General features: G+C 35.3%; 1 protein-coding gene across 1 annotated transcript in view; it reads left to right on the top strand.

Annotated features, from left to right (window-relative positions):
* Nucleotides 1-14221, top strand: part of NYAP2 (neuronal tyrosine-phosphorylated phosphoinositide-3-kinase adaptor 2) — a 255393-nt gene that overhangs the window by 1708 nt on the left and 239464 nt on the right. The window contains exon 2 of the mRNA XM_055300507.1: nucleotides 6335-6572. Within this exon, the coding sequence (XP_055156482.1) occupies nucleotides 6352-6572 (221 nt within the window). The 5' untranslated portion in view covers nucleotides 6335-6351. The remainder of the gene's footprint in view (nucleotides 1-6334; nucleotides 6573-14221) is intronic.

Here is a 14221-nt window from a genome sequence, read left to right as displayed (position 1 = left end):
ACTCACTATCAAGTAATCTGCCTTCTGCGAAAAAAAAGCAATCAGCGTCTTTGTAGTCACTTCAACAAGCTCTTGTGGTTTTAACTCTAACATTTCCCATTTTGGGCAGAACAGCTGCATTTTGATGAAAGTTTGAATAAGAAAATGAGCATGACCATTTGTGGGGTCGAGGGCAGGATTTTAAGCATAATCAAAGTGAAATGATAGGATTTATTTTTGACACATTATCAGAATAACAATTTTGACGTGGTTTACACAGGTGACGAATTATAACCAGGCAATCTTGTCTGTTGATTTAATCCTATGTGAAGTCAGCAAATTTTAGAAATTAATTTGCATACATATTTTACATATGTATGTGAAGACTGATTATTTAAATACTTATATTTTCACAATGTGTTTTCAAATTGGTCTGAGTACATGCAAAATATGTAAGAGATCTTTTTCCTTCTCCTGACCAAAAAAATAGTTAAAAATTGCCTTGGGAAACTTTTATTTGGAGGAGTTGATACTGCTTCATGAAATAGGATTCTCTGTCTTAGAGAGGATGGAATGATTTGAGTGAGAGGGAAAATCAACTTTTAATAGCTCAAATTCTAATAACTTCCTCACAGCATTGAGACAGGTGTGGTGTGAAAAACTCAGAAATAACTAAGGATGGGGCCTGGTTAACTTTCCCATATGCAAATGAAATGAAATACACAATGTGAAATGAAGGCAAAACGCCTCGTCTTTCTACTGAGAAATTTATTTCCTTGTATGTATTTTGTTTTTCCCAGTCAAAACAAACAGCAGCATAAAAACAACACAAGATAAACTTTACGTTATTCTAGCTATAACATTATCCTTTAGGGTTAACTGTGAACTAAAATTTAAGAAGCTTCTTAACTTCAAGAATGGAGAAGCAGTTCTCTCCCCAACAGTTGCTTTTCCTTCCTCTATCACTTGGTTGATACGGAAAATATCTGGATTAATGGAGTTTTCACAACCCTAAATCTTGGAAAACCAAAGTTTTAGATGGAGAACAACTCTATTTCAGGAATTCTGAACAAACATTTTAAGAAGAAATTAAAAGAACCGGCCCCCACAAGGGCCAGTGGGCTCATTCATTCAGATGATACTAATATACTAGAACCCAACTTTTGGTGGATGGTGGTCAATGATCCATCAGAAGGCTTTGCCTGCTAAGTTGGTGTACACACCCACCTGAGTCACTTCTTGTAGAGCCAGAATGTCACAAAGCATGAAATTACACCAAAAGAGGAATTTGTTCTGAATTTTAAGAAAAGAGAAATACTTTAACATGTATAAGAAGATGGCATGCTTAATTGTTATCTGACCCTTTCTGTGTGTCTTTTCTTCAACAATAGCCTGTAATTAATCAAATCCCTTCTATACCATGGAGAACCCAATCTTGACACGAATTAATGACACATTAAATTATCTTCTGGTAAATTAAGGCTACAAAAATTGATTTCTTAATTTATAAGGTAAATCTACATAAATGTATGTTCTTAAAGTTTTTGCATACACTGAATCCTCAAAAATGTGCACTTTTTTTGGCTTTAACATTGAAAGTCATGCAGTGTCTCAGCTTCTTGAGTTTCTTGGGTACAGAAAGAGAAAATAAGCAAGTGGATTTTTATGTTTCTATGGATTCCATTTGGATACTTTTATGTATATTCTATGCTCCACATGTATATGTAATAAATAGTTTCATTTAAGTGGAAACATTGTAAAGAAATGTAATGATACTTTCAGCTCTAAGCTCTGCATGGGAAAGGTACAGTGATGGTTTTACACAAAAGAAAATAAAGACATGGTTAACTGAATACAAAGTTAAATGCTTAGTGTTTTAAATATGACCTCAATCTCACCAGTTTAAATTGGTGCATCTTAGCTAAGTAGAGTGAAATTTCAAGTTTTAGGAAGTGTCACAATATTATATAAAATATGCTTTGTGAAGGGTGTGGTCTACAGGAAATAACTAACAAGAGTGAAAGAATAAAATAAAGATGAGCAATTAGCTATCCAGTTGTGTTTAAGCCAACATCTGTAGCTTTTATTAGAATGGTAATGATTTTAAATACAGTAATCCAAAAAATCAAACAAAAGGAGGGTTTTATGAATACACAATATAGCAGTGGAAGAAAGGAATAAGTGAAGCTCTCTGTGATTTGTATGGAGATTCTGATCTCGGTCATTTTAGGTGCTTTCCTAAGACCACCCTGATACAGATTTTCAATATTAGCTACAACTTCCAAGAAAAAGAACACACATACAAATTTTGCACTATTTGAGTCCATGCCATGCATTTTTATCAAAATCTATCTACCCTGTAGATGAAGACCATGGATGTCAGTTTTCAACTAATGCTCTAGGGGGTGCTAAAATGCCTAATTTGTTGGGAGCAAAAATGGCTGCAGACACATACTAATTTAAATAAAGGGGATAACTGGAGAATGCAAAAGTAACAGATCCTTTCAATCTCACTCACTGTGTTGTCCCAAAAGTACCATGCAGTCATTTGAGGTCTAATAAGAATCTCTTACTTATTAGGGTAGAGCTAAAGATGCTACCTAAAGGTGAGGGCCTCTTCACTTCTTAACTATTATAGTCTTCCTAAGATGTCAATATTAGGGATTCAGTGCTCAAGACAAAGCTCTATAAAATATTTGCGTACAGGGTTGTCATTCAAGGGCCAGAAATGAACTTGATCTAATATCCAGCAGTCAAAATGAAGCTTAGTTTTTAGTGGTATAAAATGTTCCTTACTCAATATCCATCTTAGCCATAACTATACATTTCTGAAAGAGAAACAGATTTATGATCATATCTGACTGTGGGTTCTCACTACATAGAAATGGGTAACAGTTGTAATAAGATAGACACTTCACATCAAGTTCACTTTTTTTAAATGAGGCTTCATCTTCCTTTAGTGAGGAGTGAATGAATGAATCTGTTCATTCAGAGTTCAGCAGCTGAGAAATACCTTTGGCTTGGAAGACTCTAAGTCTTTGAGCTTCATGCTTCTTATGTGCTAAGACCCTCATTTTCTATACCTAGAAAATGGTGTAGAATGGATAAATGATCTGCCTGCATGGTTAGGAGGCAAGTCTGCAAACGCCTTCCATGCCTCCATTTGCACATCTGTGCCTAAGAATGTTGAACTTCATTAAATATTCTATTCACTTATGTTCCAAAGTAAAAATGTGTTTATCAAGGAATGATTACTAAACATAATCTTGGCCACAGTTAAGAATTGTGAAAAGTATCCAATAGCAACGTTAGTAACTGATGATTATGCTCATGTTTCTTGGATTTTTATTTTCTAACTGAACCTCCAATAATGTAAGGAGGTAAGTTATCATTCCAACCACCATTGCAAAAACATGGAAACTAAAGCTCGGAGGGAGGGGTTCATTTGATTGTCTAAAGTTGGAGACCTAGGGGTGCTTCCATTGGGATTTTTAGGCCATACTACTCAAGTTCTCAGTTACGCTCTTCAGAACTGTCTAACTGCCCTCTGCCCCTGCCCCCCATTACAAATTACCTTTTACATGTGGATGAGAAAGCAGAAAAATGTGATGCTTCATCATTAGTAGGATCCAAGTCCATTGTTTATGTTTATTTTTAATATAATTGTCGAAAATTTTTCTTTGTTCATCCTCAAAAATGGTGACCATAAACCATGACAAACTAATGAAAGCCACCATTGTTACCTAAATTGGTGCCCTTGTCAGACTGCATGGCAATTTTTTTATTTATTGTGCTTTTACACTGCAATATAAATGTCTAGAAGGACACAGTTTTGCCTTTATCAGTGCCTGGTTCATAATAGATGCTCAAGAAATAATTGAATAAATGAGTGATCATAGAATCAAATCCTTCCCTAGAACTAGATGACAAGCATGCTCGCATTCAACATTTGCATTTCATTATCTGGAAGTATTACTAGATTTTATGGTTGATTTTTACCCCTCAAATTTTCATCTCAACTTTTATAAAAATCTTATTGTACAACTTTCCATGGGATAAATATTTTATGATATTATTATTTAATATTGTCTTGGAATAAACACAATTTAAACTCCAGGCAATTTGAAAGACCACTTACAGAGATAATTAATTTTCAGAAGTACCCAATTAACCTTGTTAATATTTGGAATATATAACTGTAAAGAATATCTGATGTCATTTGGATAGGAGGAAAATTTAACGGAAGAAATACAAATTTTGAGGTAATGTCTTTCACAATGGGATATATGCAGTTTTGCTCCAGGGCAAAGTGGGAATGTTCATCTTCCACCCTGAGGCATTATCTGTGGAATCCTTGTAATACTGACTTGGCTCACTTAACTATGGTAGAATTAATTGCCATAAAGTCATACAGATATTTTTTTTTATCCAGGCACACTCCCTGCTAAAGTCCTTGGTAAAAATGAATTCCCAATAATCATAACGCTTCAGCTTTCTGAGAATATTGTTCCTATTTTTTTTTCTGAAAATTGCAGTCGTTTGTAATGGTAATTTCTTATTTCTACGTGTGTCCACCACTTGAGTATCTAAACTCACAGACTGATATTACAATACAATTCAATTATGCTAGATAGTTGGAATTAAAAGACTATTTCATTTGCCAACCCATTATGGCTTAAAACCAAACCAAACATAATAAAACTTAACAAAAAAGAAATCATGAGTCAACAAACAACTCGTATCCTCTTGTTTCAACAATTTCTTACAGATTGGAGAATAAATCTTTAAATTCAGAATGGGCCTCAAATAACATATGAATTGACTGACAGCTGAAATGCTAATAAACTCTGATAAGAAGTAAAGTTTCCATAGCTACCATCCAGGTATGGAACATGATTATACTTGTAAAAAAATCAAAATGAAAATGATTCGTAGTAGCAAAAATGAAAGCCGAGGATTTCCACCTTAAATATTTGGGTGAATATTTCAAAAATGTCTTTCTGAGACTTTTAAAGAACGTAAAAGACATAAGTGTAATTTATAATTTTAAATGGCCAAGTTTTTTTCTTGTTAATTGATTTTGCTTTTGATTTTTCAATCTGACTCAATTATACCAGTTTCCTATACAACAGTGAATATGCAATTGAGGACAGTAGGCCTTAATAAGCTAGAAGGGTAAAATACTTATCTTGTATGCAATTAATTAATTAAACTTCAGTTCTATTTTTTGATTGATTGAAGCACCATTTCTCTACCCTCTGGCTTCATTGATTTCTATAATTCATTGGATACTTCTATTTCAAGGCATCCTGATTTTCAGAGCCTGCTGGTTATCCATCACCCATCTATGTATACTCATATACACATTTGACATTACCATTGCTGCCAATCTTCTACCTCTACTTTTATTATGACAATATTAGCTAACATTACTATATGGTTATTACTGTTAAACTCTAAGCTAAATTCTTTATAGTAACGCCTCTCTAAATCATTATATCAGCAGGAGGTAGAAGCTATTATTTCCATCATTTTGTAGGTGAGCAGAGTATATGTTGGCTGAAAGTCCTATGTTTTGTTGTTGATTTTGTTTGATTTTGGTTTTTCAGTAATCCGTTCTATAGTTTGGGTTTTCAAATCTTCATGTAGCAGTGATAACTGTAGTTGTCATTGCTTGAATTACCAGACTGCTGAGGATTAATGTGATCTTGGTGACCTATGCTATTTGAGTTGAAGTAGGCAGCCATGATGCAGCACCATTTTGAAAAATAATGTTGGATCAGAAAGGGATTATTACCAAAATAAATTATATTAGAAATGTGTATTTCCTTGATTCCTGTGATATTTTGGCACTTGTTTTAGGTTTGTGGATCATAGTTTAAAATTATAAAAAAAAACCACACCTAATAAGAAAGTTTGTCCCAAGTAATCATATTTTATTTGAAATTGAGCAGGAAAGTATTTATGGCAAATAGAAATAAATGAAGCTTGGATCTGATATATCATATTGATATAAGAATACATTTTTGAGAAACAAAATCTTGACTCTAAGTACATAAACCAAACGTTGATCTCGACACATTGTACCCTCACATTACTTTTCAACGCAAGAGATTCAGTCTTCGATGTGCTAATTTTGTCAGTTTGAGGGAGTGTTTGCTACTCAGACAACATTCATTTAATATTTACCTCAAATACTCTTGATGGTTTGTAGTATATAATGAGACATTTTCTCCCAATAGATTCTACCATAAACATTGGAGCTTTGGGTTGAGGAGATATTAGGGTGAATAAACAAACACCTTGCTTTTTACCTTCACCTTTGATAAAGGTGACCTGTGTTCTCATCCTACAGGAAGTGTTCCTTTTTACATGATACCCTCCAAGATGATGAGTTCTAATCCTGAGGAAGACCCTTTGGACACATTTCTCCAATATATTGAGGATATGGGGATGAAGGCCTACGATGGTTTGGTCATTCAGAATGCATCAGACATTGCTCGAGAGAATGACCGCTTGAGAAATGAAACCAACCTGGCCTACTTGAAGGAGAAGAATGAAAAACGCCGAAGACAAGAAGAAGCAATAAAACGGTAAATATAAATAAAAGTATCCCAAGTCTTGCATAACAAGGAAATCAATGAGTTCTGCAAAGGCTGTGATGGTGTCACCTGGTCAAGAAGGGTGTTTACCAGTTAGTCTTGATGAGACCAAGTGAAATTGGCAGCTCAACTATAACAGAAACGCAATTCATCTGACTCACAGGACTCTCGCCTCAGCTTAGAAAAGTTACTTACTGGTGTGTTGTGCATATGGAGGTACAGCTGGGCTTGGGAAAGAATTCAGTTTTCTTTAATAAAAGCTCATACCAAACAACCTCTTGGTAAAAGCCCAAGGGAACACATAAACAATCTCATCGTCAGTATTTGATGAAAATCCCCACCTTTAATGGTCTTTGTTATAGTTCTTATTTTATAATGGCTCATCTTCTTCCTAGATTATAAAAAGACTCATGGATAATTAGAATTATATGAGCCACTGAAGGCAGGGGGACCCTCCCTGAGTGCTCTCTATGCAGAGTTTTAGGACTATTACATATCTTGTCTGGTACTGAGTGCCCCAGGTTTGTTGAAATGAAATGACTTTTTTTACTGCAAAATGTACAGTTACAAGCAAATAAGTACCAGATTACAACTTCCAAACTGAGGCTAAATTTCCTGGGGCACTGAAGCCCAAAGAAGGATATACATCTTTTGATTCCCCCAAGAATGTCATAGTGTTTTCAGAGTGTGTATGTGTGTGTGTGTGTGTGTGTGTGTGTGTGTGTTTGATAGTGGTAAAGGTAGAGGCATATTGCATTCTACAAAGTCTTATTTTTTCAATAAGATCTATTTACTAAGTGCAAAGATTCAGAACTTAGAAAATTAATCCTTATCAATTAGCTGGATACAGAATAATATTAGTTAAGCTATTTCAATAGTTGGTGGATTTTTCATCTAATCTGACATTAATAATTTTGCTTCCTCTCTGCGAACATTATGATATTAGGGAAAATTTGTTACATGAACTATTTATTCTTATAATGAAACTAGATAAGGAAGCCCTACTTTAATCATTAAAAGCAGATAACTTTATATGAGAGGTTTGGGAAAGAGAGAGAGCATTGGAAACCAAAAAAAGAAATGTTGTGGAGGATTATTTTGAAACAGTGTAATCTTTTTATTTTAGACTATTAAATGGAAATCCGTGTATTATCAGGTATAAAAATATTTGTGAAGTTATATACTTGATAAATATTGTCATAATTGTTTATATTTAAGTCAATATGTTGTTGGGGACTATGCTATTTTTTTATTCCTCCCCAATTTTAGTTGGTATCACCAATTCCCTTCTAGGATACACTAAATAGACTTTCTTCAGGACAATTTCCGCCCCTTGGGAATTAATTCTCAGGGACTTCTGTATGTATGCTAGCACTGAAGAAAACTCATTAAAAATGAGGTTTCTAAAGTTTTCCTAAAATGTTTCTAAAATTCATAACAAAAAAGAACAATTCACATGTCTCTAAAACAGCTTCATCTTTATAATGAAAGTTTTCCTGATCTTGGCATTAAAACTCAATCATTCATTCTTTTCTTTAACCATATAAATAGAATTATTTGCAGAAGTTTCATTAGATTTTACAGAAATCTAAAGTGTGCTTATCATTGTACTATTAACTTTTGTGTTTCATCAACAAACTTTAGAAAGGTTCTATCTATAAAGATATTAAGACAGAAAATGTCTGATTTTTAGATAGTTTTCTGTCAAGTGTTCAAAAAGTCATAACCAACAACTCCAAAGGAGCCTGAAGTTCGAGGCATGGTGGCAGGGATTTAGGTAAGTGGCAACGCATCAAAACCCTGTCATTACATAGTAAGTGAGGTCCAGAAAATTCAGTTATGTGAACTTTGAGTTGGTCTCTGCTAGGTTAAGAAAGCAGTATTTTCTAGAATCATGTTAGAAAGCATTAAAGTATAGATAGTTCAGATCATATATTGAATTGAAAAACAGTCCCCAATGATGTGAAGACCTTTATTTCCACATCATGCTCTCAGCATAAGATCAAACGTTAGTCTGGCTCTGCTTGAGAACAGAACAAAGGACAGGAATAAGTTACCCACCATGTTACATTCCAGGTGGTGTTATTCACGGGAGAGTTATAGAGGTATGTAATTTGTCGGATCAGACCTGGTGCAGTAGGATTTCACATGATCAGTCTATTCAGAATTTCTCCCTAGATGTGGGTATAGTAGGAGAATGAACCAACTTCCCACACAAGGGAATGGCCAAGTAGAGGTAAACTGCCTGGTCCTAATTCAGTGGTCTTATCTTATGAATTCTGACTCCACCCTGAAATAAGGATCAGACAGAGAGACTTAATCCTGGTTGTAAGAAATAACACTGATTCTGATGAGACAGATAGGGCACCTCACACCTGAGATCAAGAAGATTCAAGGCCATGGGGCCAAACAATGCATGCATACTGCAATATGCACCATGGTTGCTGATGTCCAAACCACAGTGTAACTTTCATGGGAAGAAAGACCTAAAGCAGATTTATTGTTCAACAGACATTTGCTGTTAAATGTATTAATTGAATGGGGAAATATATCTTAAAATTTTGCTAACTGCCAGGCCACATTCAAGACCTTGATGTGACAGCAATGAACAGAACAAATTTCCTGTTGTAAGGAAGATACATTCTGAGGGAAGGGTGAAGAGGAGACAACACTAAACATAATTATATATAAATATATATAACAGGTGGTAAAACAAAGCTTGGTAAAGGAGATAAAAACAGGGCCTAGGGAAGGCTGCATAAATTATGTTTGAGACATTGGAAAAGTGCTGCCAGAGATGTGAAGTGTATGGCTATTGGCAAGAAGAGAATTGTAGGCAGGGGGAATAGTAAGTTTGAGGTGTTCTAAGAAGAGGACAAGGCATCACACAGTGATCAAGGCAAGGATTGGGGAGATTTAAGTTGAGACTGGTAGAAGGCCATCAGGTAATATAGAGCTTTGTAAACTTTTGTGTTTTATTCTGAAGGAGAAAACAAAATTCATTGAAGATTTTTGAACAGAGGTGTGAGCTGCTTTAACTGAACATTCTGCCAGGGTTTGTCTTGCTTCTGTATTGAGGAGATAGATGGGGCATGGCTAAATGTATGAAATCCAAAGACAAATCCTTTGTGATACATCAGGTGAGAGATGATGGTGGCTTGGACCAGGGTGGTAATAGTAAAGGTGGCATAAAATGCTCAAATTATGGGCACCATCAAAATGTTCTAATTGATGAGAGGTGGGAGTTGAATAAGAAAAAAACTGAAGATGGCGTTCTACTTCATTTTGCTGTTGTTTTGTGTCCGTGTGTGCGTGTTTTGCTTTGTCTTTTGCCTGAAACATGAGAAAAGTGATGTTTTCATTTAATGAAATAGCAAAGACTAGAAGAGACGAAGTTTAAGTTAACTGTTAGAGGAATGAAAGCTCAGCTTTGGTATCCCAATTTTGTGAGCCCTTTTGGATGGCCCAGTGGAGAATGCTGGATAGACAGTTCGATCCAGGATTTATGGTAAGATCAAAGCTGGAGACATGAATGTGAGGTTCATCAGGGTCTATAGATCACAAGACATTAGCCTTGTTGAGTACACTTAGAATCTAAAGTCCGAGATGCACCCTGGACCGTTCCTTGGGGCACCTGACTGCTTACATGGTAGGAACAATAGAAGAATCCAGGAAGTACAGCCATGACAGAGGGGAAGAACCATGAAGGATGGTGATGTCTCAGAGTCAAGTGAGAAAAGTGATTAAAGAAGATAGATTTTCATAATGGATCAGTTGAAGCCTGAGAATTGACGCCTCTTACCACATTGGTGTTGTTGACAAGAACAGTTCTGGTGAAGGGCCGGGAACAAAACCCAGTGAGATTGTATTCATGAGTGAGTGGGAAGAAAGGAACTGAAGCAGAATATAGCGAACTATTCTGAGGGCTTTGAGGCTAAAGAAATTAAAAAATATGGAGAGTAATTGTAGTGGAAAGTGGGGTCTCTGGTATTTTGTTTTTCTATATTTTTCCTTTAAGAAGAAAGTAAACTTATTTAAAATGCTTATTTAAAATACTTATTTAAAATGCTGAATGAATGATTACAATAGAAAGGGAAATGTTAATGGCTTAGGAGAAAGAAGGAAAAATTACTGTGATTACGGACTTGAGTAGGCGTGAAGGCTTAGGATCCAAGACATCTTAGGAAAAAGCATAGACTGCACAGCCATCGTAGAAGAAAAGATGGCTCAGGGTACAGAAGGCTGAATGAGACTGAATGAATGACTAACCCTGCAGGACAAGGTCCCCAACCTGGTTCATTGCCTTCCAAGCACCTTTGTGTTACTGCTTCTATAGCTGTTCATTCAATAGGATTTGAAGATGTGGTTCGTATGTGTCTCAGATATTGGTAACTCTACGCATTCTTTCCTGCATCCATTCCTCCAAATATTTTTCTGGAATTGTATAATGTTAATATCTTTGAAAGGACAAAATTCAGCAAAACCTCCTAAATTATTGCGGTTTCTTCCTCAATTATTTGAGGACATAGAAGTCTCTGGATGTTGTTGGGGGGGAGGTGAGGTTTGAGAGAGAAATATCAAAAGAACCAAACATGAGTGATCAGACAGGAAGAAGGGACCAAAGGTCTTGCATGACTCTGTGCCAGGGCTGTCTGTGGGTATCTTAAGTTATCCCCTTTTAGTGTCCATTGCAATATCCAAACTCAACTTTGTTTTGTTCATATAGTGACTGGCATCTTGGGATTCTGACAATTTAAAACTTATAAGCTTTTATTTCTTCTCAGAGTACATTTTTGGAATTACTTCACATTTCTTAATAGAAAATGCATGTTTAATATTTTTCAGCATTTTGGGGTTTCAGGGTTGGCAACAGAAGTGGAATACTCACATCTAAATTTAACACATATTTTAATTTTTAACATGCAATTTATGTCCAATTGTAAACAAAATTCTACATGACATTAATGAACATAGCTTAATTAAAATTCTTTAACATGTCTGCTGGATGCCTTCTTAAATATATGCTGTGATTTGATATATGGGATATAAATGCTAAAAATCTAAAGATGGGGCATGTTTGACCTTGAAAAGGCATTGATGATAATTCTCTGTGAAATATGCCAGTTGCAATTTCAGAAACGTGCAGACTGCCAAGGATTGCTTAAAAAATGGAAATAGGATTTCATATGATTGACCTTCTGGATCACATATGTGCCAAAATGCCTTTTGTGCTGAAGCTTGGAGGCTTAAAACACTGAGCTCTCAGAAAAAGAATATCCTCATCACTTTCTCAGTGTTGTAAGTCACTTAGGCTTTCTCAGTGCAATTCCTTATTTTTTAAACTAACTTGAACCCCCTGTCACTCCTAACTTTCTGGTACCTTCACTTCCATTTCTCAAATGGGATTTTACTGAAAAGGCTCTTTGTGTGAAAAATTCTAAATAAATAGAAAAAAGTGATCCTGTTAGCGCTTTTTTTTTTTAACAGCCCCAAATAACATTTGATGAGAAAGAATGGGAGAGAAAGACCGAAAAAAGAAAAGTTAATGGAGAATGAAAAAAATTATTTCAGTAGCTCATCATTTCTGCTATTTTAAACCCTAATGGTTTTGTGCAGGCACTGTTAAATGAGATTTACTTTTTATTAAAAAGCCTGTAAGAAAACAAACACTCAAAACCTACAGCTTCCAACAAGTGAGCTCACTTGAGGTAGGTTACAAAACCCTAGTTTGTCATGTGTGGGGGTGAAAAGGGATGTTTAAGAAACAGGGATGATGTGTATGTCGAGCCACTGAGGTAACACAGGCATCAGACATTAAATAAATAGAAGGCAACTGACCAATGAGAACAGAATCTAGCCACAGACGAATTGTAAAGGCAGTGCTTGTGTGCACCTGTGAACATAGGCCAGTTTCAGAAGTTCACTATGTATAGGTAAAGCCATGTTTAGGACACCAATTAAGGCTATTCATTGAAAAAATAAAAATAAAAAAAATAAAGCTATTCATTGAGGAAGAGGGCTAATCAAAAGAGCATCTGGTATACCAAGACCAGAGGTGAGGCTTCCTTTCAAGTGAACTTTTCTTTCTGGATTCTGGACCCTGTCCCTACACTGTCTCCTTTTACTATTAGCCACAGAACTTTGAAAACAATAGAGGCAATATCCCTTCACCAGAAAGCAACAAGAAAATATGTTCCCAGGACATGTTTCTCCGAGTATGTTTTCTATTATCCAACCGGATTGGATTTTTTTTTTTCCCTAATGAAACAAATGCTACATTAGTGAAATTCTCCCAAACATTGCAAGTCTGGAAGACAGCTCTCAGCTAGAGCAAAGTGGTTCTGTCACAAAGGACTACTTAGGCTGATTAGGAACATCTCTGTTCCCTGTGGATGCCCTCAAGGGATCTATATGAGGTTATATTTCCTCTTTAAAAGTGACAGTCAGAAATGGAATTAGATTACTTACAGCTCCTTTTAAAAAAATACATGCAATTGTATATTAGTATGTGTACTTGGAAGCTGTTTATAGTTGAAGGCTTCAGTATTTCTGTTAGTCAAAGAGGAACAAAGGACCACTAAATATCCTTCAGACCAAGTAGGGAAAAAAAAGAGTAAAAATAAAAATAAAGTATTTGCTGTTCTTTTTCTAAACCATTGCTACCTAAAAAGCAAATGGTCCTAATACCAGGGTTTTGAATTGGTTAATATTTTAAATAATTAGTCGAAGACATAATTACACTGAGAACTCTTATTAGAGAAATGTTAACAGTTACATAAATCCTCTCTAGATAGTTATGGCTTCTGAAATCATGCTCATGATTTGTGGCAAAAGACTGTATGGAAATAGAGAGCATTTGCTGAAGTGCATTTTCGTGAGTGATCTATCCATTTAGTGCTAAATGAATACCTACTTTGGTCATGAATAGATAATCTCATTGGGTTTGTTTTAATTGGAGGCATATAGAAAACTGAAATACCCTATTTGTATATCAAAATAGATGTTGAACCACCATTGCTCAGGTGAATTGAGGACAGTTAAATGAACCAGAGTTCAGAAACATAACTGTGTCAACTTTTAAAAATATTCTACAGCTAGTCTTAAAATATTTAGAAATATTCTATAGCTAGGATAGAAATACTCTATAATTAGCAAAAGCTCCTATGCTTAGAGTCTAGGAAACAAACTCAAAAAGCCCTCAGCCATAATCCCATCTAGAACGAAACTCAAATCTGCAGCGTGTCAGGGTCTTGCTGGACTGAATCAGCTGATCTGATCTGATGTGAATTTCTGACCTAATTTTGCTGTAGGACTCAGTGCTCAGGCAGAGAAAACAAGGTTAATGTGTTGATAAGGGGCTGAGATTAAACAGCAGACAGTATCTTAATAACTCTCTCTAATTTCAGCTTCCTCTTGTGTTTGTGATTAATTCCAATCACTTCTGTATTAATCATTTCAGGGGACCTCAAGCTGCTTTGCTAGTTTTTATGTTAAAATTATGCATCCAGATTTTCTTTTTTTCTTATAGACAAACAAAATATCCAGATATTGCAGTGATTTTGGTTAAACACCAAATGTATAGAAAGGTTTTTATTCGTAGAACCACACAATTGAAAGACAGAATTCAATAATTCACCTTG

The sequence above is a fragment of the Nyctereutes procyonoides genome, unplaced genomic scaffold (genome assembly GCF_905146905.1).
Source record: "Nyctereutes procyonoides isolate TBG_1078 unplaced genomic scaffold, NYPRO_anot_genome, whole genome shotgun sequence".
Lineage (NCBI taxonomy): Eukaryota > Metazoa > Chordata > Mammalia > Carnivora > Canidae > Nyctereutes > Nyctereutes procyonoides.
The sequence above is the reverse complement of the archived record's forward strand: the minus strand, read 5'-3'. Positions and strand labels throughout refer to the sequence as shown.